Source organism: Mobula birostris, chromosome 4 (assembly GCF_030028105.1).
Source record: "Mobula birostris isolate sMobBir1 chromosome 4, sMobBir1.hap1, whole genome shotgun sequence".
In the NCBI taxonomy this organism is placed as follows: domain Eukaryota; kingdom Metazoa; phylum Chordata; class Chondrichthyes; order Myliobatiformes; family Myliobatidae; genus Mobula; species Mobula birostris.
The window spans coordinates 81237820-81262995 of NC_092373.1; the positions used below are offsets into that span (position 1 = coordinate 81237820).

The 25176-nt window shown below is 41.2% G+C and overlaps 1 protein-coding gene across 2 annotated transcripts in view; it reads left to right on the forward strand.

Moving 5' to 3' along the window:
* uggt1 (UDP-glucose glycoprotein glucosyltransferase 1) overlaps positions 1 to 25176 on the forward strand; it is a 171472-nt gene that overhangs the window by 74409 nt on the left and 71887 nt on the right. For both annotated transcript variants that reach the window (XM_072255645.1, XM_072255646.1), the window contains 4 exons: positions 1377 to 1471; positions 8705 to 8911; positions 13386 to 13517; positions 16202 to 16329. In XM_072255645.1, coding sequence (XP_072111746.1) covers positions 1377 to 1471; positions 8705 to 8911; positions 13386 to 13517; positions 16202 to 16329 — 562 coding nt within the window. The remainder of the gene's footprint in view (positions 1 to 1376; positions 1472 to 8704; positions 8912 to 13385; positions 13518 to 16201; positions 16330 to 25176) is intronic.

A 25176-nucleotide genomic window follows, 5' to 3' on the forward strand; every position in this document is an offset into this window, starting at 1 on the left:
ACTAGATGTTATAATCTAGAATTCACTTGTTTTCCATGCCAGTAATTTTTGTGTCTCATTGTTAATCAGTCTGATTCTATTACATTTTTTTGACCAAGACAAGGATGGAATAAAACACATTTTGAGAACATTATTTGAACATTTTAGTGCTACTTATATCTCATTGGCCTTCATACTAAAGATATTCTTTGAAAATGACAGAGTCCTGACACCGCTGAGCACTGACATTGCGACAATAGTCCCATAAAATTGATTATGTAGCTCAATATTTCCTAACTATTTCCCTTTGCTGCAACAGAGTGGGGCTGTATAAATTTGCCTTGTCACAATGAGCAATAGGAAATGTAAGGCAAGTTAGATAGCCCTTTCAAAGAGAATACACATATACGACCCAAGTGTGTTAATTTTTTTGGACTTCTTTATTCTTTGGTCACTTACCATTTGAACACAAGGGAAATCACGGCTGCAAGCCTTCACATTCTTCAGAAACATTGTAGTTGCAGTTGTGACATACTAAAGCGTTTGCTTTTGTTATAAGTTAAAAATATGGCCATTCTCTAGCTTTCCTATAGTAAATGTCATCAGTATGCAGCAATTATTCAGAACATTATGAGATCAGAAAAAAACATAGCTAAGGAGTAATTTTTTGATATACTTCTATTTGTAGGACTTCCTCAGGTGTTAAATCTTTGAAATATTTGCTTACTAGAATAAATGCTTACTAGAATAGACACAATCTTTGGAATTAAGTAATTCCCTTTATTATCTATATATAAATGATCAACACTCAAGTCGCTGATACTTCAGTCAAATCAATGAATGGCATGAGTCAGAAACAAAGTCTGGATTTCTAAATGCTTCTAACAGGCATGCTGCTATTGATCATTGTTATTTGATTTGAACTTAGTCATTAATTTAGATTCTGTAATTCTCTGTCACTTTATGTTTGAAACACCACGTCTGTGAAATTATGTAGAGAACACAAGATGCATGACAGTGGTTAAATGCATGCAGTAGTGATTGCACTAAAAATTGTGATTCTAACTACTGAAGGGTCAAGGACTTGTGTTGTAGTGGTAAGGTTAAATTTGAATCCTGATCACCAGTTTCACCGATTTTGTTTTCAAACAAATGCGATCGCTTATGTTCAAATTAAATGACAATTAACAAGAGCGACATAATGTGCTCTCTATACAGTTTCTGTGTAGCCTCTGTGCCCCTCTGGCAGGTTGAATATGAATACAACACGTCTGATACATTTTTACACATAAAGTGTATTTGTATGCTGAGGTAAATCTAATGGTAAAGGAAATAAATATTTTTAAAAATTGTAGGATGCGTTTTATTCACTTGTGTTTCCCCATTTGGTCTTATAGATGATAAGTACATTCGTCCACTTACATTTTGGATCATCGGAGATTTTGATGACTCTTCAGGGCGGCAGTTACTGTATGAATCCCTTAAGCATCTGGTAAGATTTCACAATAAAAGCCATCAATATACCTCTTTGCACATCCAACTACTGATAAGTCAAGTCATACAAACCAAGGAAGTTTGATATTCAGGCTGCAGTTATGAAACAAAGGATTGCTCCAATTGGCTCTAGTGTGGCGGTACTTTGGAAGGATAACTGAATGACTGATTATTTCACAAAGCACTACAAATACAAGTGTAACGGGAGCACAGTGCTCTTCATATAATACTTCTTTGTGGCAATCTTCAGAAGTTCACTGATACCAAGAGCTAACTGCCATCATTATGTTCTTTCTTAATTTGTGCCTTAAGAGAGGAAAAGAGAAAATTTGTAGGAATTTATTACTATGAAGATTGGGTATCACCAATTATTGTATTATAACTTTGTTGTGATTACTATTCTGACACTCTGGATTCATCTCAAAGAAAGACACAAAATTGGGCAAAAAGACTTAAGAAATAGATTTTAGATCATCTACACCTACAAAGAAACACCAAAACATAACCTGAGTGATTCTCACCAGGGCTGGGCTCATTGGGAGGATGTTCTTGCCCTTGACCTGTGCAGTAATCAATGGAGGAAACTACTCACAAGAGGTACATTGGCCATGCTAGACGATACCAAGAACGTAAGTTTGTCTGCCTTTGAGGAGATGGTGATTTTTTTATTGAGATACAGTGTGGAATAGACCCTTCTTGGCTCTTTGAGCCATGCTGCCCTGCAACCCCCGATTTAATCCTAGCCTAATCACAGGACCATTTATGATGACCAATTTCTCTACCAACAGAAAGTCTTTGGACTGTAGAAGGAGACCAGAGCACCCAGAGAAAACCCATGTGGTTACAGGGAGAACGTACAAACTCCTTATAAGCAGGAATTGAACCCGGGTCATTGGTACTGTAAAACATTGTAGTAACCACTACGCTACTGTGATTTTGAGCAAGGGGTGAGAATTCTTTGAATTTCAGGCAAGGGATTGGGAAGTTCTGGATCATGAAATACCTGCCAAGATGGAGGTCTTATTTGTGGGGTCATAGGTTGTAAGAGGGAAAGTGATGCATTTAGAGACCTGCTTTGGACAGCGTTAGGATTACCATAAGACCATAAGTGATAGGGGCAGAATTTGACCATTTGGCCCATTGAGTCTGCTCTGCCATTTCATCATGGCTGATTCATTTTTGCTCTCATCCCCATTCTCCTGCTTTCTTCCTGTAGCCTTCCATGCCCTGACTAATCAAGGACCTATCAACCTCCACGTAAAATACACCCAATGACTTAGCCTCCACATTTTCCTGTAGCAGTAAATTCCACAGATTCACCACTCTCTGGCTAAAGAAATTCCTCATCAGCTTCATTATAAACGGACATCCCTCTATTCTGAGGCTGTGTCCTCTAGTCCTGGACTCTTCCACTATAGGAAACATCCACTCCACATCCACCCTATCTCGGCCTTTCGACATTCAATAGGTTTCAATGAGAATACCCTTCAATCTTGTAAGTTCCAGCAAGCACAGGTCCAGAGCTACCAAATGCTCCTCATCTGATAACCCTTTCATTGCCAGAGTCATTCTTGTGAACCTCCTCTGAACCCTGTCCAATGTCTGCACATCCTTTCTTAGATAAGGGGCTCAAAATAGCTCACAATACTCCCAAGCGAAGCTTCAGAAATACCATATAAAGCCACAGCATTACATCCATGCTTTTGTATTTTAGTCCTCATGAAATGAATGCGAACATTACATTTGCCTTCCTCACCACTGACTTAACCTACAAGTTAACCTTTGGGGAATCCTGCAAGAGGACTCCCAATACTCTTTCCACCTCAGATATTTTAATTTTCTATACATTTAGAAAATAGGCTACGCTCTTGTTCCTTCTACAAAAGTGCATGACCATACACTTCCCAACACTTAATTCCGTCTGCCACTAATTTGCTTATTCTCCTAATGTGTCTAAGTCCTTCTGCAGCCTCCCTGTTTCCTCCACACCACCTGCCCCTACATATATCTTCATATCGTCTGCAAACTTGGCTACAAAGCCATCAATTTTGCCATCCAAGTCATTGGCATATAATGTAAAAAGAAGAGGTCTCAACACCAACGCTTGCAGAACTCCACTAGTCACCAGCATCCAACCAGGTTCTCACTTTATTCTCACTCATGCCTCCTGCCAAGCAGCCAATCATCTATCCATGCTAGTATTACCCGGAAGGAAGTGGCTTGACATGAAGCCAGAGAAAAGCAATACTTTTCTGGCTGTTGACAGTGACATGGTAACAGTACTAAGCAAAACTCTTAGGCACCCTAGACTTTTTATATAGTTTCAGATAATATGTCCTCCACAGAGCCCTGATTTCAACATCATCGGAGCATTCTGGGATTATCTGGAGAGACAGAAGGAAGTGAGACAGTAAAAGTCTGCAGGAGAACTGTGGCAAGTTCTTCAAAATGCTTGGAACAACCTACCAGCTGATTTTCTTCTAAAACAGCACAACAGTGTACCAAAGAGAATTAATGCAGTTTTAAAAGCAAAGGAAGTTCTTACCAAATATTGATTTGACTTGAGTTTTTACTGTTTACATGTAGTATTTTTTTAAGATTTAGAAACTTTTCAGTATTTTTGAAAGCACCTTTGCTTTACAGATTTTTTTTACGTGCCTAAGACTTGTACAGTACTGTACATTCTCAACATCTGATCTTTTATAGCTGAAAACTTCAGTAGAAACTACTGTAGTAAATAACATACTCTTAAGGCATTTAGCTGAATTAGCAATACTATGAACCTTAGACAGCACAGGCAGACTTGACAGGACAGACCACCCAGAAGGCAAGTTATAGCAGCTGGAACTTTGGGCGGCCTCCATTGTGTCAGAAAACGTGGTCATTGGGATACATTTCAGGTAAGACTGAAGCGCAGGGTTCTAAGATTTTCCTCCCACCCCACCCCCCAGCATCGTACTGACTAACATGCAGTCAGAAAACAAGAATGAGGATTTCAGAGCAAGAATGCTTAATGGGAGGGATTTGAGGGATTCCTGTGTACATTGTTTCAAAGAGAAATGGCTCAGCCCAGCTCTCCTGACCTGGCTCTCCATCTTGAAGGTTTTTTGATCCACCGTATAGACCGAAATGTAGCATTGGTTAAGGATAAAGTTGGAAGCATCTGATATGGTCCCATGCTTCATAAGGAACCTAGTATTCATTGTATTCATTGTGTAAATCTTAACCTTTATTAGTCCTCTTTTACACTTACAAGGATGCTCTACCTTACCAAATAATCAATATCATCCTGTACCCTAAGGCAATCCACTTCACTGTCAATTTTCGTGTGAGCAGTGAACTGCTAATCACACATTTTTTATTCACAGTGTCATTAAATGTATCTAGCAAACAGTAAGGATTGCTATGGCACACCACTGATCACAGCCTTTCAATTACATGAGTAACCCTACTGCCGCCTATTACCAAGCGAGTTTGCTAATTTGATTGGATCCCATGGGCTCTAACCTTTTTGGCTTCCCAAATGAGACCTTAAAGGTCTTATTGAAGGCCTTGTAGACTACATCAATCATACGGCCCACATCAATGAGTTTTGTTTCCTCTTTGAAAAATTGGTCCTGTCTTATCTCCTAATAAAGCCATATCTGAATAATACCTACCTTGACAAGTGAAAACTGTTCATTGATGGTTATGTCTTTACCTGTTGCTGCAAGATTCCTGAACCACTCTTAATTGACTTGTAGCAATTCTCTGAGTGATGGAAGTCAGGCACTGAAGCACTCAGTGAATGGATTTCTCAGCTGCAGAAGGTTGGAGAAAACATTCCCTATTATATATGCATTGATTACTTTAGAAGGACTGTTGTATGTTTTGCAGCTGCTCAGTCAGGTCTCAGTATTAATGAAGTGAACCTTGAAATACCCTTTAAAGCAATAAACCAGCATGATGTGCTGGTTAGAGTGAGAATATTCCATGGCAGTTGAATCGGGAAGCTTTGAGTTACATTTTCTACTGTATGGGAAGAAAGACAATAAAAAGACATCATTGAGTGTGTGCCTAACGTGAACAGGGATTGCAACAGAATGTGCTTTGTTTAATTTTGAGATTGGTGAGATTTCACTAAGAAATGATTGCAAGTATAATATATCCTGGGTACCTTCACTTTAAGTTGCAAAAGAAAGAATTCTCACGCCATCCAATCAGTATGGTGATGGCTAATCCAAGTATCTTGTCGATGGTATGCATCTAATCAGAGCATCTGTATATCTAAACTGCAGGCATATGTCTGCAGGTGATTAATAAATATTGCATGCTTATTTTCTGCACCTGTTGAATTATGCACACTTTGTTCCCTATTAATGGTCTTACCTGCCTTCTGACTATTTTTATAGCATTTTGTCTCTGAAGTAGAGGAGGAGCTATAGTATTGAAGGAAAGAGCTAAGGAATTTGTATTGAATTTTGTGGGGAATTTTTTTCTTCCTTTATAACCCAAGATTATGTGCGCCTTTACAAATTGATGCGTTTCATTCTTGACTGTCTCCTGTTTTTATACAATGAAAGCTCTTAGTACAGATGGTGTTTGTGCTATAATTTCCCCAGTGACTGGGAAATGCACGATCTTGGCTGTGCTTCTCCAGCACACAGCTGATTTTGAGAACTCAATTGAGTAGGCATTTGTGATAATTACTAAGTTCCTTTGGCTTGCTCTTGCAGTTGTTAACATTTGTTTGACAATTTAATCACTGAGTAGAACTTAGTATGAAAATGGGGCTGAACTATATTCTTAGGATAAAAAGAAAGCCTAGATGGTCACCTTTTGTACATATACATATACACAAAATGCTGGTGGAACTTAGCAGGCCAGGCAGCATCTAGAGGAAAAGAGTAAATGGTCAGTGTTTTGGGCTGAGACCCTTCATCAGGACTGGAAAGGAAGAGGAGAAGTCAGAATAAGAAGGTTGGAGGGGGGAAGGGAAGGAAGAAGTACAAGGTGCTAGTTGATAGGTGAAACGGGGGGGGGCGTTGATGAAGTAAGGAGCTGGGAAGTTGATTGATGGAAGAGATAAAGGGCTGGAGAATGGTGACTCTGATAGAACAGGATAGAACGCTATGGAAGGATGAGGAGCACCAGAGGGAGGTGATGGGCAGGTAAGGAGATAAGGTAAGAGAAGGAAACAGGAAAGGGGACTGTTGAAGGGGGGAGGAGTGCAATTGTCGAAAGTTTGAGAAATCGATATTCATGCCAACAGGTTGGAGGCTACCCAGATAGAGTATAAGGTGTTGCACCTCCAGCCTAAGTGTATCCTCATCGCGGCAGTAAAGGAGACTGACATATAGGAATGGGAAGTGAACTGATACAGGTGGCTGCTGGGAGATCCTGTTTTTTTTTGGCAGACAGAATGTAGGTGCTCAGCGAAGCGGTCTCCCAATCTACGTTGGGTCTCACTGATGTACAGGAAGTGGGAGCGGCTGAAGGAGTCCCACTTCCTTCAAAACAAAGGTGTAGCCATAGGCACTTGCATGGGTCCCAGCAATGGCTGCCCTTTTGTTGGCTACATGGAACAGTCCAGGTTCCAAGCCTACACTCGTATCGCACACAACATTCTTTCTCTCGCTCTCCTTTTTCTCCCTCTGTCCCTCTGGCTCTGCCCCTTGCCCATCCTCTGGGAACCCCCCCCTTGTCTTTCTTCCCGGACCTCCTGCCCCATAATCCTCTTGTATCCCTTTTGCCTATCACCTGTCCAGCTCTTGGCTCCATCCCTCCCCCTCCTGTCTTCTCCTATCATTTTGGATCTCCCCCTCCCCCTCCCCCTCCAACTTTCAAATCCCTTACTCACTCTTCCTTCAGTTAGTCCTGACGAAGGGTCTCGTCCTGAAACGTCGACTGTACCTCTTCCTAGAGATGCTGCCTGGCCTGCTGCGTTCACCAGCAACTTTTATGTGTGTTACTGGTATCGCACCCCAGCTCTTCCTATGCTATATTGATGGGCTGTTTCCTGCACCCATATTGCATTGTGGCTGCTTCCTGCACCCATACTGAGCTCATTGACTTCATTAACTATGCCTCCAACTTAAATACTGCCTTCAGGTTTACTTAGTTCATTTTTAACACCTCACTCCCCTGTTTTGATTTCTCTGCCTCCATCTCTCCCATCCCTCTCTCACCTTATCTCCTTACCTATCCATCACCTCCCTCTGGTGCCCCTGCTCCTTCACTTCATCTGTCTTCTGTCTTCTCCCTTCTGATCGCCCTTCTCCAGCCCTTTATCTCTTTCACCAATCAACTTAACAGTTCCTTACTTAACCCCCTCCCCTTCTCTCGGTTCACCTATCCCCCCACCTCTTACGCTGACTTCTTTTTTTCCTTCAGTCCTGTAGAAGGGTCTCGGCCTGAAACATCGACTGTTTACTTTTTTCCATAGATGCTGCCTGGCCTGCTGATTTCCTCCAGCATTTTGTCTGTGTTGCTTTGGATTTCCAGCATCTGCAGAGTTTCTTGTGTTTTGCTGCAGCTGGTGGTGATAGCATGGAGGATTGTGACTGTGCTGTAGTGTCAGATGAGCAGCTGTTATTGAAAGCGAAGAGTCACAGCCTTCTCGCGCGTAGCCCTTGATGCCCTGACGAATCATGAACCTATAAACTCTATGTCTACTCTATGCAGCTAAACAGAGTGCAAGGTTGACTTACACCTACAAATCTTAAGTTTCCAAAGTGATATAAATCAGATGTAAAATGGTCACTTAAAAACTGAGGATGTTGGAAATCTGAAATGAGTAGAAAGTGCTGGAAAATCTTGGGGTTAGGCAGTATTTGTTGAAAAAGAAACCATTAGCATTTCTGGTCTACTTGTCTTACCACAGAAACTGCCTGACCTGCTGAGATTTTCTCGTATTTTCTAGTTTTATATTTGAAATGGTCTTTATAGCATATGCCTATGGGGGGGGGGAGGAGGGTGAAATTGCTTCTTGCTTTCGAAGCACTGAAAAAATGTGATGCAATTGAATTTTTAGGTTGCCAAACTTCATTTAACTTTCTTTTGACTAATATTTCTCCTACAATCTTCTTTCAGTACTTCAAAACAGAAGACAGTCATCATTTAATATCTGTTCCTTTCAATATTGTGGATGCATTTTACTTATTTGTCATTCACCATTTTTTGTTCCGAAGTTTGAAAATTCAAGTTAACTATTTTTGTACTACCTTTGATGTGTTTATTTGTTGCTTTTCAGAAATCCAGCAATAACTTAAGAATTGGATTGATAAACAATCCAAGCAATGAACCCACCAAAGAGAATACTGTTATTGCTAGAGCCATCTGGGCTGCGCTTAACACACAGAGCGTGAACAATGCTAAGAACTTCATCACAAAATTGACAAAAGAAGAAACTGCAAAAGCATTGGCTGAAGGGACAGACATCATGGAATTTGCTGTAGGAGTAAGTGATTTTTCTCAGTAATGTGAAACAAGTTACCACTATCCTTCCATTTGCTTTGGTTGACCAGTTGCTTGATCTTCTTTGGCAAACTGTTTTGTGGTTTCAAAATAGGGTCTTCAATGCTGGAAGTACATTGTGAGATTATTGTATATGATTCCTTATTTATATTGCCCACTTGCCAGCAATGGCACACTTGTATGGCTCTCAATTAAAAGGCCATTTAACTCCCTGTTTTTCATCCCCACAGTGCTGCTGCCATCTACAGGCCCCCTTTGCTTGATGTCACTTAAATTAAAGTGTATCATTTATTCATAAGAGTGTACTGCCTTATGGATGTAGCTAAGTTCCTCAATTTCTCAATTTATAATTTTTTCTTAACTTTTGCATTTTAAGGTGTGAAATTTGTAGTATAATCTTCATATTAACCAGCATTGCATCAATGCTGTCTGGAGTTACGATGATGTGAATTTCTAATGATGACATGTTGATTAATGTGCAAAAGATCTATGTTTTTCTCTTCACAAAAATATATAGTGAAGAAGTGCTTGTGTGCTTTATGCTGGAATTCCATTTTGTGGTGGAAAAATGTCTGGGACTAAATACAAGACCCAACTAAACTAGAAACAATTTTAATTAATACTTGAATTCAGAATTTAGTACCATTTGATAATGCCTTTTTTGTACACACAGTAATATATACCTTTTCCAGGATGTGTTTGATTGAGCTGATGAGTGTTGTTATTCTGTAAAACATAATATACTGTATATGGTTCTTCAAGTTAATTTTCTGAATAGAGTGTGCATTAAAATTTTGAGCCCTATCACTTCTGTCAAATATGGATTCTAAAGTTAATATTTTGCTGCAATTATCCACAAATCACAATCATGATTTTTGTGCTACAGAATGTGTATATATGTATTACACAGTGGGCTCAGACACTTCCCATCTGACTGCTGCAGATCTGTATCCATTATTGGAAGCGATGTTTCTCCTGTATTTTGCAGATTGTTTGCTGTCAGCTTTCCATTAGTCTCTGACTGCTGGCTAAATTGTCAGTATCTGATTACAGAAGTGATGTTATTTCTGTCATGAAGATGGAATTTCTAATTAGTCCAGTAGATGAGGACACAGTAATGAAATAAACATATGATCTGCGAATGTTTAATGGAGAAATACCAAAGGATCATTTAATGAATTACAGGAAAGGAGAAGATGGCCCTTACCAACTGTGGTTCAAGTATGGACATCAATAGAGGTAGACAATAGAGGGCATTGCACACCCAGCAAACATCTTAATCCAAATGTGCCCTAGGTCTGTTCACATATTTCTTAATTTGGCATTACTCTTACAGGCGTGTTTTCAAGTAGGGTATATCGAGATTGCACTCAGTAGTCCAAGATTCTTGCAAGCAGAATAAAAGAAAGCATGGTATTTTATTTCAGTAATGACTACCTAAAAATCATTCTCTGCCAGAGTTTTCAGCTGTTAGTAGTGTACATTCCACCTCTGGTCATTGTCAGGCAAGCACTGGAGAAGCTGAGCACTGTCATGAAACTGTGCACCCTGATGCCTTCCCTATCATTGCAGGGGATTTCAACCAGGCCAGCTTGAAGAAGTCTCTGAACAACTACCACTAACCCATAGCCTGTGGACCAGAGGAACCAACACAGCTAACCACTGTTATACCACCATCAAGAATGTTTACCATGCCCGCACTTTGGAAAATCCGATCACTTGACTGACTTCTACTCCCAGCGTATAGAGAGAGATTAAGGACAGCATCAGTGGTGAGGACTGAGGTATGGTCAAGGGAGGCAGAGGAAGCATTCACAAGACTGACTGCTTTGAGTCAGTGGACTGGACAATATTCAGGTATCCATCTTCGAATATGAATGAATATGCTGCATTTGTCACCGACTTCATCAAGACCTGTGGGGATGAGTGTGTGCCTTTTGAGAACATACTGGACATACCCAAACCAAAAGCCGTGGATGAAACATGAAATTCACGGTCTGCTAAGGGCATTCAAGACTGGTGATCCAGAACTATACAAAAAGTCCAAGTATGGCCTATTTGGAAGGCTATTTTAAGAGTGAGAAAACAATTCCGATTGAAGTTAGAGACAGAATTGGATTTTCATCAGCTCTGGTAGGACTTGCAGGCTATTACTTTCTACAAGGTAAAACCTAACGTAGTGAATGGCTCTGCTGCTTCAGTCCCAGGTGAGCTCAATGCCTTTTATGCACACTTTGAAAGGGAGAATAAAACTACACCTGTGCGCATCCCTGCAGCATCCAGTGACCCTGTGATCTCTGCCTCAGAGGCTGACGTCAGAACATCTTCAGAGAAGGTGAATCCTCGTAAGGTGTTATACCCTGAAGCTGTACCTGGTAGGGCACTGAAAACCTGTGCCAACCAAATGGCAGGAGTTTTCAAGGACACCTGTCCTAACTGCTGCAGTCAGAGGTTCCCATCTATTTCAAAAGAGTAGCAATCATATGATTGCCCAAGAAGAGCAGAGTGAGCTGCTTCAACAACTGTTGCCAGGTTGCACTCACATCTACTCTGAGAAGTTGATCATGGCCAGAATCAATTGTTTCCGAAGTGAGGACCTGACCCACTGCAATTTGCCTACTGCCACAATAGGTCTGCAGCAGATGCAATCTCACTGGCTTTCAACTCGTCCTTGAATGACTGGACAATAACAAAACCAGCTGCTGTTTGTTGATTATAGCTCAGTATTCAACTCCAGCATATTTTCGGTACTAATGAACAAGCTCCAAAACCTGGAAATCCTCACTGGCAATCAACATTGGCGCACCTCAAGTATACGTGCTTAACCTATTGCTTTACTCTCTCTACACCCACAACTGTATGGCTAAGCACATCGGTGGCATTCAGGATCGGTGTTCTTGAACTATACAGGCCTACAGAAGACTATTTTAAGAGTGAAAACCAATTCTGATTGAAGTTAGAAATGGAATCAGATGCATGTCAGCTCAGATGGTACACCGGTTAGGCACTGAAAACTTGTGCCAACTGACTGGCGGGACTGTTCAAGAGCATCTTCAATCTCTCATGCTTCAAAAGGGTGGCAGTCAATACCAGTGCCCAAGAAGTGCGGGGTGAACTGCCTCAATGACTATCGTCCGGTTGCACTGTCACCTACTGAGATGAAGTGCTGTGAGAGGTTGGTGATGGCCAGAATCAACTCCTGCTGGACCTGCTGCAATTTGCCTATCGCCACAATAGGCTTATGGCAGATACAATCTCACTGGCTCTCCATCCAGCCTATGATCACCTGGACAATAGCAATAACTGTCAGGCTGCTGTTTACTGATTACGACTCAGTGTTCAACACCATTGTACCCTCAGTTCTGCATCTGTATCTCCCTCTACAACTGAATCCTTGACTTCATCACTGGAAGACCACAGTCAGTGCAGATCGGAAATACCATCTCTTCCTTGCTGACAGTCAACACTGGCACACCTCAAGAATACACTTACCCCACTTCTCTATTCCCTCTGCATCCATGGCTATCAATAAACTTGCACATATTGCTGGCAGAATTTCAGATGGTGGCAAGGAGGCGTGCAGGAGCGAGAGATCAGCTAGTTGGGCGGTGTCGCAACATAAACCTTGTACTCAATGTCATTCAGATCAAGGAATTGATTGTGGACTTCAGGAAGGGGATGTTGAGGGAACACACACCAGTCCTCATCGAGGAATCAACAATGGAAAGGATGAACGGTTTCATGTTCTGGGTGTCAACATCTCTGAAGATCTAACCTGGACTGAACCCATTGATGCAATTACAAACAAGGCACGGCAGAGGCTTTATTTCATTAGGAGTTTGAGAAGACTTGGTATGAAACCAAAGACTTACAAATTACAGATGTACTGTGGGGGGCATTCTAACTGGTTGCATCACTGTTTGGTATGGAGGTGCCGCGGCACAGGGTTGGAAAATGCTGCAAAAATTTGTAAACTCTGCGAACTCCATTAAGGCAATAGTCTCCCTGGTATCGAGGACACCTTCGAAAGGCAATGCCTCAAAAAGGCAGCATCCATCATTAAGGACCCCGCATCACCCAGGATCTGTCATCTTAATTGCTACCAACTAGGAACAGGTACCAGAGCATGGAGACACATACTCAACATTTGAGCAACAGCTTCTTTCCCACCACCATCAGATTTCTCAACAGACAATACAATATATTTTTTCCTTTTTTTTGGTCTGTTTTTGCACGAGTTATTTAATTTAAAAATATATATTTCTTATTGTAATTTATAGGTTTTTTTATTATGTATTCACAAAACAACACATTTCATGAGACATGACTGATTCCGATTCTGATTTTGGTTCTGATTTTAGCAGAACATGGGATGTGCTATAATTCTGCATCTTATGTTTCTCTTTCTTTTAATTTGCCTCTGATTGCTTGACTGTTTTTTCATTTGCTTTCTTTAGGGTATGGAAAATGCAGCTTTCAAAGAGATGTTTGAGAGTGTCAGTCTGGATTTCATTTTGTCACACAGTTCTTTCTGTAAGGATGTAGTGAAATTGAACAAAGGACAGAATGCTATCATCAGTAATGGACGAGTAAGTATTTTGTTGCTTTTAGTTGACTGAGGTGTTCAGATTCTTATCTGATACTTAGCACATCATTAAAACCCAATGTTGTTCTTAAATTACCAGTGCATTCAAATGTTCAACATTCCAGTGCAGCCTTTCTCAATCCTGTTTGACCTGGAGGAACCCTTGAAATAATTTCAGGTCTCAGGAAACCCCTGTGTAAAAATTACTATATCTACAGCTCACGGTACATTATAGTGATTGGTAAATTGTAGATAAAATAATCCAAAAATAACTGTCAATGCTCTTTTGAGTAGAGAATGAATCTTTAGCCAACCTTTCTTAAAGAAAAGTTAGTAAACTTAGCTTACCTTTCTTGAAATTAATTTTTCTTCCCCTTTCATAAATTTTCAAAACTCTTAAGGCAAACGATACTCACGGTTTAAAAAAATAATGTTTTTTATCACCTCTTGCAGAACCCCAGTGAGCTCTTGCGGAACCCCGCATGAGAAACCCTGGTCTCTGGCTGCTTCTCCAACTTTAGCTTCAATAAGCTGCTTGGCTACTGTCTAAGAGAAGTTTGTAAGAATGTAATCTCAGTCTTTGAAACCACTAGGACTCAAACATAATCCTCCTATCCCACTTTTAATCTGGTGCCAGAATAGACAATTGATTCTTCCTGTTCCAATTTATTTCCTTTCTTTACCAAAAGCTGCTTTCATGCCCTCATTCAACTAAAACTTGACTAGTTTAAACCTTATCTCTTCTGATAAAATTCATTTTGTTAAAAATCAGTACAGTCCCTGTTCCTTCCTACAATACATTCCTCATTCCTCCTGACTCCATTCACAGAAAGTTCCATCTGTATTCTGTGCGTAATTCCAGAACTAGTTTAAGATTATTACAAGGTTGGTAAGTTAGTTGGCTGCTATAAATTGCCTCCAGTGTGTAGAATCTCATGGGGGGGTGTCGATGGTAACGTAGGGAGAATAAAATAGGATTAGTATAAATGGGTGTTTGATGGTCAGTGCAGACTCAGTGGGCTGACGGGCCTGTGTGTGCGCTGAATGACTATCACTATATTATAGCAAACCCTTTGGCATGCATTGGTGTTGTCTGCCTTCTATTACTTCATGCATTCTCCACACCTCCTGAACACCTGCCATGTTCCTCCATTAGTGAACAGTCATTCAAACATGGCACCCCAATCTCTGGAAATCTGAAATGAATATTTTTCCTGTCTTTCTATGGCTCACTCCTTGCTTTTGTAATTGTTTTTTCATTCCATCCACCAGAAAAGGCTGGATATTCCAGTGGCCACTCATTTCAATTCAATTTTCCATTCCCATTCCAACCTGTCAGTCCATGACCTCCTCTACTGCTGCAATGAGGCCACACTCAGGTTGGAGGAGCAACACCTTATATTCCGTCTGGGTAGCCTCCAACCTGATAGCATGGACATCGATTTCTTGAACTTCTGGTAATTGCCTCTCCCCCACCTTCACCATTCCCCATTGCCATTTCCCTCGCCCACCTTAGCTCCTTACCTGCCCATCACCTCACCCTGGTGCTCCTACCCCTTCCCTTTCTTCCATGGTCTTCTACCGTCTCCTATCAGATTCACCCTTCTCCAGCTTTTTATCTCTTTTACCAATCAACTTCCCAACTCTTTACTTCACCCCTGCCTGGTTTCACCTATCACCTACTACTTGTACTTCTTCCTTCCCTCCTCACCCATCTTCTTACTCTGACTTCTCATCTGTTTTTCCAGTCCTGATTAAGGGTTTCAGCCCGAAATGTCACTGTTTACTCTTCTTCATAGTTGCTGCCTGGCCTGCTGAGTTTCTCCAGCATTTTGTGTGCGTTGCTTGTATTTCCAGCACCTGCAGATTTTTTTCGGGTTTGTCCTTTTTCATTCATGCTATCAGTTCTCTGTCCCAACTCTCTACTTTCCCCTTGTTTTCTAAACTGTGTATCTATTTTTCTTCTTGGACTGCGCACTGAGATATCTGCTAGTACTCCCATCATGTTGAACTATAGTGGTTGGTAAAATAAAATAATCTTTGCTGTCCTAGTGAGCCCTCCAAACATCTCAACTATATGACTCTGATTGGTTTTCCATTACTGTAAGTTTACTTAGTATACTGCCATGTGCTGTAAAGATTTACACAGCAAGACTTTACAATTTCCTGCACTCTTGAAAGTAATGCAGCTGTCTAAAGGAAATAATTTATGCTGCTCAACTTTTGGATGGAATACCAAGCACAAAGCTCTGTCAGAGAGTGAAGCATTAATCACGGTTTAATGGAGAGAATGCTTATGTGCAGCAAGTAGAAATCAGAAATTATGAAATAATGATTTTGAAACAAAAGTACTGTTAAACATGATCAAGAATTTGTAAAAAAAAGTAAGCAATAATTGTAGGTTTAGGAGCGAAAAATTTTCTACTGTCATTTTTGTCTGAAAGAATAAAAGAAAATCCATTTTCCTCATTTATTTTCATTTCCCACCTGTCTTCAGTCAAAGTGAAAAAAGTTGAGCCTTTTCATCTCAGCATCAAGCTTCAATTGAAGCTTTTTAAACTATTGACATCTTAGGGCACAGATAAAAGCATGGTATTATTTAATCAGTGGAAACTTGTATATCAAAGATGTCAGTAGTCATTATCCATTGAGTGGCCAAACCTAAGTTTAACTTTAAAACCTTGATAGATTGTTGGTCCTCTGGAAGAAAATGAAATCTTCAACCAGAATGACTTCCATTTGCTGGAGAGTATTGCTTCTGAGGCAGCAGAGAAGATCAAAATGAAGGTGCAAATGCTGTCCATTGAAGAAGATTCGTGAGTGATTTTGATCATTATATTAGCCATTTTAAAGTCATTCTTGCCAAGTTATTTATTTTGGGTATTTTAAAATTAAAAATCCCTTGGTTGAAAATTTGTAGTGGAATATTAATATCTATCCTTAATTTTGAATTTTGTGAGACTTGTCTCATTGAATTAGGTATTTCATTGAACCCCATGCAATTACTTTCAAATTGTTCACTATGTTTATTATAAATAACGATTGAAATCAGTCCCTCGGCATAGAAATGTAGAGATGTAAATATAGTTTACATGTACATATACTTTATGGACGTAATATCAATCTATGTATAAAAGCTGTCTTATGTATTTATAATTAGTCTATTTTTTATTATTGTGTTTTTATCTTATTAAGATTTTTCTTTGTGCTGCATCAGGTCCGGAGTAACAATTATTTCATTCTCCTTTACACTTGCGTACTGGAAATGACATTAAACAATCTTGAATTTTGTTATAGTTAACTTATTTTAAGTCTTTAGTGATTGAGCTATGTTGACAACAAGTAAAAGGATGTTTTATTAAATCCATATGGGCTGATGATCAGCAAACTATTGTCAAGTTTGTAATGCCTCTACCCTATTTCAGTCATTGCAATATGGTTCAAGCTATCTTCTGTTTTAAAGTTCTGACCTTCCAGCACGTTCCGTAGCATGATTGTAATTGTACATCATCTGTTTGCAGTCATCTGCAGTCTCAACAGTCCTGAGTAGTTATAGTAGGGAGCAAAGAACAGTGGAAACAAAACTAACAGGTAATGCAGAAATCTCAAGTGATGGACTGCCTTGAAGATCTGGGGTGGGAAAGGTGTTGTTGTGACAAGGAGCCTGAAGCAAGTTTATGAAGGTGTCTGCGATTGAGTGCTCCTCTGCTGGCTGACCCATGCTGAGTGTTTCCCAATACAGTTAAAGCAAAATGAAGTGACCAGTGCTGGAAATGGGCTAAAATCAGTTAACACCCATATGGTGACAATTTAATATTAAAGTTTAAAAGAAGCCTGGAAAGTGAGAAATGAAGGGTTTGATATAAAGAAGAGACATGAAGCTAAAGTAAGTAAGAGGAGAAATGGAAATAGAATAGTTGAAAAGGAGACAGAATTCTTACAAATTTTCCAGAACTAGTATTTTTGGGAAAAGCCCAAAAAAAATCTTTACAGGTCATTTTGGCAGACTTTGATGGTCTTTGATCGAGCACACAAGCTGTGAGTGAGGAAGGCTTAAAAATGTAAAACCTCAGTATTTCAATATTTCAAGGCATTGCATCTGGAAAATGAGGATCTCCTGAGAGATATGATAGTTTCATTAAAATTAGAACTGTGGCTGTCCATCTGGTAATTGTGGCCTATTCTCCATCTGAGATAATTTTCATATCCTTTTCTCCATGGAACATTTCTCATACATTTTTATGTATTTGCTACTCTCCGCAGTGGCTAATTGTTTTGTGCACTGTTGAATTTGTTATATCATTTTCCTAAATTGCGTTAGTGCTCAGTTCTGTTTCCTGGCCACTCTTAGTCTTTTGGTCTAGACTTGAATTGGATTTTTTTTTACTATTTTTTAAATCCAATTCCATATCCTCAATGATCCCACTCATATCTGTTTCCATCAATAGTGTTATTTGCAAAAACCCACCACACCTAGTATTCTTGAACACCTTACTGTTGCAAGCATCTGCCTTGCCCTCAGTGCTTGTATGGGGCATCTCTATTCAATATTTAAACAGTTCAGCTCAATCTACAATTGCATGCAAAAGTTTGGGCACCCCGGTCAAAATTTCTGTTACTGTGAATAGTTAAGTGAGTAGAAGATGAACTGATCTCCAAAGGTCATAAAGATTAAATATTCTTTTCAACATTTTAAGCAAGGTTAGTGTATTATTTTTGTTTTGTATAATTTTAGAGTGAAAAAAAGGAAAGGAGCACCATTCAAAAGTTTGGGCATCCCAAGAGATTTGAGCTCTCAGATACCTTTTACCAAGGGCTCAGACCTTAATTAGCTTGTTAGGGCTATGGCTTGTTCACAGTCATCGTTAGGAAAGGCCAGGTGATGCAAATTTCAAAGCTTTATAAATTCCCTGACTCCTCAAACCTTGTCCCAACAATCAGCAGCCATGGGCTCCTCTAAGCTGCTGCCTGGCACTCTGAAAATTAAAATAAATGATGCCCACAGAGCAGGAGAAGGCTATAAGAAGTTAGCAAAGTGTTTTCAGGTAGCCGTTTCCTCAGTTTGTAATGTAATTAAGAAATGGAAGTTAACAGGAATGGTGGGGGTCAAGTTGAGGTCTGGAAGACCAAGGAAACTTTCCGAGAGAATTGCTCGTAGGATTGCTAGAAAGGCAAATCAGAACCCCCATTTGACTGCAGAAGACCTTCAGGAAGACTTAGCAGACTCTGGAGTGGTGGTGTTCTGTTCTACTGTGCAGCGACACCTGCACAAATATGACCTTCATGGAAGAGTCATCAGAAGAAAACCTTCCCTGTGTCCTCACCACAAAACTCAGCATCAGAAGTTTGCAAAGGAACATCTAAACAAGCCTGATGCATTTTGGAAACAAGTCCTGTGGACTGATGAAGTTAAAATAGAACTTTTTGGCCGCAATGAGCAAAGGTATGTTTGGAGGAAAAGATGGTGCAGAATTTCATGAAAAGGACATCTCTCCAACTGTTAAGCACGAGGGTGGATCGATCATGTTTTGGGCTTGTGTTGCAGCCAGTGGCATGGGAAACATTTCACTGGTAGAGGGAAGAATGAATTCAATTAAATACCAGCAAATTCTGGAAGCAAACATCACAACGTCTGTAAAAAAGCCGAAGATGAAAAGAGGATGGCTTCTACAACAGGATAATGATCCTAAACACACCTCAAAATCCACAATGGACTACCTCAAGAGGCACAAGCTGAAGATTTTGCCATGGTCCTCATAGTCCCCTGACCTAAACATCATCGAAAATCTGTGGATAGACCTCAAAAGAGCAGTGCATGCAAGATGGCCCAAGAGTCTCACAGAACTAGAAGCTTTTGCAAGGAAGAATGGGCCAAAATCCCCCAAACAAGAATTGAAAGACACTTAGCTGGCTACAGAAAGCGTTTACAAGCTGTGATACTTGCCAAAGGGGGTGTTACTAAATAATGACCATGCAGGGTGCCCAAACTTTTGCTTCGGGCCCTTTTCTTTTTTTGCTATTTTGAATCTTTAGATGGAAATAAAAAAGTAATCTTGCTTAAAATATTAAAGAAATGTGTCATCTTTAACTTCATGCCTTTTGGAAATCAGGTCATCTTTTACTCGCTTAGCTATTCACAGTAACAAATTTTGACCAGGGTGCCCAAGCTTTTACATGCCACTGTATTTCCCATTTTCCAAATGCACTCTCTGTCATTTGTAGCTACAAAATGCTTCTCAGTCCTTGACCATGTCTTGATTGTTTGTATAGTTCTTGGATGATTGAGAAACAACCGTACACACCTTAAACTAATTGGCTTAATCCATTGTGCTCCCAGTTTTTCCAATTCAGATACAAATCTGACTACTGTTGCCACCAAGTGAGTAATAGGTTCGTGCCCCACCCCCATGCTCAGAGTTTCCTAATCCTTGCTTCAAAGCCCAAACCCAATGTGTCTGATTGTGTCCCAAGTTTAGCAAGTGATGATGGTGGCATGCAGGGACGCAGCAACTACTCCAGCTCCCAATAATGGTGCTAGCTTTAAACTCTTAAACAGTGTTTTAAGGTTTCTAGTCAGGAATTTCATTTGTCCAAAGTTCCACGAATACAGCACCACTGAACTCTTATGCAAAATTACATTTAATCTTCCGGCAGCGGAGTTAATAGCGGTGCTCAGCAGAATAGGGATTCTACAGACACCAGGCCTGGCTGAGCAACTCAGCTGAAGAAGTGTCAGGTAGAGGCAGAGTGAGAGGAAGCAGAAATGCCGTAAGAGAGCCGGACACTAGTGAGACAGTGAGCTGAGCCAACCAGACCAGCAAAACCATCACTTTTCGTGTCCAACATCCACTTGCTAGATAATAAAATGGACTTGCTGAGATTGAGAATGAACACACAGAAAGAGATGAGATACTGCTGCATTCTGGTTTTCACTAAAACGTGGCTAAACAACATGCCTGACTCTGCATTTCCACTTGGTAGGATGACTTTGTTCTACGAAGAAAGGAACTCCTTGTCAGGGAAATCCAAAGGAGGTGGAATCTGTGTGTCTAATTAAACGACTGCCATATTACCTGCCAAGGGAGTTTACTGTTATGTTCATCACCGCTATCTACATTCCCCCTGTGAGCGAATGCCAAGGATGCACTGGGAGAGCTTTACAGTATCTTCAGGTCTCTACAAAACAAGCATCCGAACTGTCCCTTCATAATTGCAGGAGATTTCATTCATGTTAACCTGCAAGGCATTTTACCCAAATTTCACCAACACATCACCATGGCCACTAGGGGAACAAACAGACTGGACCATGTTTATACAAAGAGTTTTTACAATACTTACAAAGCCATCCCATGCTCTCATTTTGGCCTCTCTTACCATATCTCCATAATGTTAATCCTAGCATTATGCTGAAAATGGAGAAACCAGTCAAGAGGACCATCACTATGTGGCCTAATGAGGCAATCTCTATGCTTCAGGACTGTTTTGAACGGACCAAGTGGCAGATGTTCAAGAAGGCCACCACAAACAAAGAAGGCACAGACTTCAAGGAATATGCCTCACCTATCACCAGCTACATCAGTAAGTGTGTAGATGACATTGATACCTCAAGAACAATCATCTCATGGCTCAACCTGAAGCTCTGACTGTATGCAGAGCTGCACTCCCTACTAAATGCCTGGATGCTGCCTTCAAGACCAGTGACAGAACAACTCTAAGAGCTCCAGGAGAAATCTCATCTTGGGCATCAAGAGGTCAAAGACTGCCAACATGCAAAAAATTCAGTAACACCTGTTTGATAATGGTCCCTGGCATATGTGGCTGGGTATCAAGGGCATTACTGACTATGCAAGGAAAATCAACGTCAACTTACCTGTGATACCTCCCTCTCTGATGCTCTAAGCAACTTCTATGCACACTTCGAAGCATGCAACACAACACTAAGCATGAAAACTACTCCCTTCCCAGGTAAGCAGCCACTGTTTGTAACAGAAACAGAGAAGGACTCTGGAGAGTCAACACCCTTAAGGTGGCTGTGCCAGACAGCACCCCAGGCTGAGCACTCAAAGTTTGCACACCAGCTCACTGAGGTCTTCACAGACATTTTCAACATTTCACTCATCCAGGCTGCTGCCCATGCAAATCAGCTAGCATCATCCCTGTACCAAAGAACTCTACACCTTCAGAACTAAAAGACTACTGCCCAATGGCACAGATGCCAATAATCATGAAATGATTTGAATAACTGATAAAGGCACCTATCAAAATCTTCATTCTTGCCACATTGGACACTCACCAATATACTTACCAACATAGCATCTGTCATGCACCTGGCTCTGACACACTTAAAAAGTAAGGACACTTATGTCAGATGGCTATTTCTGGATTTCAGATTGGCATTCAACACTATTGTCCCACAGACCTCGTGAACATACTCCTACTCGTTCTAAATACACCACTGTTCAACTGGATGTTGGACTTCCTAATGAACTGACCTCAGATAGTCAGGATGTATTGCCATGCCTTGCTCCCCATCATCCTCAACATGGGTTCCCCCTAGGGCTGTGTGCTGAGCCCATTGCTGCACACTCTGCTCACGTGACTGCACAGCCAAACATCCGAGCAATAACATTGTCAAGTTCGCCAATGATATGCCAGAGGTTGGACTCATCACTAACAATGATGAGACAGCCTACGGCGAGGTGGAAGAGCTCAAGGCCTTGTGCCAGGCAAATAATCTCTTCATTAATGTTTTCAAGAGAAAGTAGATGGTTACTGATTTCAGGAGAACTCGCACCCCCATTTATATCGGCTTCACAACAATGGAAACTGCAAGCGGTTTTAAACTCCTGGGAGTGCACATCACACACAAAATCTCATGGTCCCAGAACACATCCTACACAGTCAAAGAAAGCTCACTGATACCTCTACTTTTGTGGCTGAAGAAAGCCGGACTTCACACATCCATACTCGTGTCATTTTACAGACGCGCTTTGGAGAGTATCCCGACAAGATGCATCACTGCTTGGTACGGAAACTACATTGCGGTGGCTAGGAAGGCTGTACAGCGGGTAGTCAAAATGCCCAACGCATCACTGGCACCAACCTATCCACCATCAAGGACATATATACAGAAAGCTGCCAGAAATGAGCCAGTAACATCATGAAGGATCCCATACACCCTGCTCGTGGATTATTTGTTCCACTCCGAACAAGGAGGAGGCTACATAGCATGCACACAAGGACCATCAGAAACTGAAACAGTTACTTTCCCCAAGTAGTAAGGCTGATCAACACCTCCACCCACTAACTCCGCCACTACTTTATTATTTCCTGTCAGTCACCTTATGTACAGCCTGGCATCACTTTATCTACATATAGTCAATCTATGTATAAGGTTCGTCCATCGTCATCAATGAAGACCTCGACACCATTAGTACTTTTTACGAGGTCGAGTTGCTAGCACGACACTCAACCCGCACGGATGGAAAGCGTGCCCAGGAGCGGCTGGACTAGATTCGAACTCGGGTTCCTTTGCTCCGGAGTCCGGCGCTGATGTCACTGCGCCACCAGCCGGCTGTTTATGATGGTGTCCAGACTAGCGCTTGATTTAGATTTAAGTGAGGGAGCGTTGCGCAGCATCAGCCTCACTCTCTCTTCCCAATTCCCATCTGGATCCAGTGGCAAGACAGAGTCGAGATGGCTGGAGATGGGACTAGGCGCATTGGATGACCAGGACGTCTTCTGTGTCTTGTCCTGCTCTACGCGTTCCACGACGCTTGCAGAGACCACCTTCTTGACTGTTGGACCTACCATTTGTCTCATCCACTCAGTCAGCTGGAGTCTGTCTTCACATGCTGGGATAGACAACTCCCTATCTCACTGAGGGTTTAAGACCCGTCGGCTACCCTCACCTGGTTTAGCCGGCTTGTCAAAGCTGTTGCCCGGGGTGTGGCTGCTGTCACAAGCAAACAGCTACAGGTGAGAGCTGAGTGCCAGGTGGGGACCAGAGGTGGACAAACGCTTTGAAAAGGATGCAACATGTTCCCCCATCAGAGGTGCTACCCCTCCCTGAAGCCCCATACACCCCATCAATCTATGTAGATAGGCTATCTTATGTATTTATATTTGTTGTGTTTTTAAATATTGTGTTCTTTGTCTTTTGTTTGCGCTGCATTGGATCTGGAGTAATAATTGTTTTGTTCTCCTTTACTGTTTTCGGGAAAATGCTTGAAGCTGTCATTAAGGAAGAAATAGCAAAACATTTAGAAAGTTCCATTAGACAGACGCATCATGGATTCAGAAAGGGCAGGTCCTGTTTGACAAACTTACTAGAGTTCTTTGAGGACATAATGAGTGCAGTGGATAGAGGGGAACAGGTGGATGTCGTATACTTGGATTTCCAGAAGGCATTGGATAAGGTGCCGCACAACAGATTTATAAATAAGATATGGATGCATGGAGTCAGAGGAAGTGTATTGACATGGATAGTGGATTGGTTAACCGATAGAAGGCAGAGAGTTGGTACCATTGGGTGTTTCTTCGGTTGGCAGTCAGTGGTGAGTGGGGTGCCACAGGGGTTGGTGCTGGGCCCATAGCTGTTTACCATTTACATTGATGATTTGGAAGAGGGGACTGAGTGTAGCGTAGCAAAATTTGCTGATGACCCTAAACTGAGTGGAAAAGCAAATTGTACGGAGGATGTGGGGAGTCTGCAGAGGGATATAGATAAGTTCAGTGAGTGGGCCAAGATCTGGCAGATGGAATACAACATTGGTAAATGCGAGATCAACCACTTTGAAAGGAATAATAGAAGAGCAGATTATTATTTAAATGGGGAAAGATTGCAGCATGCTGTTGTGCAGAGGGACTTGGGAGTGCTTGTTCATGAATTACAAAAAGTTGGTTTGCAGTTACAACAGGTTATTAAGAAGGCAAATGGAATGTTGGCCTTCGTTGCTAGAGGGATTGAATTCAAGAGCAGGGAGGTCATGCTGCAACTATACAGGGTACTGGTGAGGCTGCACCCAGAGTACTGTGTGCAGTTCTGGTCTGCATACTTGAGGAAGGATATACTGGCTTTGGAGGCAGTGCAGGGGAGGTTCACTAGGCTGATTCCAGGGATGAAGGGGTTAACCTATGAGGAGAGATTGAGTCGCCTGGGACTATACTCTCTGGAGTTCAGAAGAATGAGAGGGGATCTTATAGAAACATACAAAATTTTGAAAGGGATAGATAAGATAGAAGTAGGAAAATTGTTTCCACTGGTAGGTGAAACTAGAACTAGGGGACATTGCCTCAAGACTCAGGGGAGAAGATTTAGGACAGAGATGAGGAGAAACTGTTTTTCCCAGAGAGTGGTGAATCTGTGGAATTCTCTGCCCAGGGAAGCAGTTGAGGCTTCCTCACTAAATATATTCAAGAAACAGTTAGATAGGCTTTTACATAGTAAGGGAATTAAGGGTTATAGGGAAAAGGCAGGTAGATAGAGCTGAGTTTATGGACAGATCAGCCAGGATCTTATTGAACGGCAGGGCAGGCTCGATGGGCCAGATGGCTTACTCCTGCTCCTATTTCTCATGTTCTTATGTTTACAGTTTTGTACAGGAAATTACAGTAAACAATCTTGAAACAGTGCCCAACAGACTGACTCCCCTTACATAGAT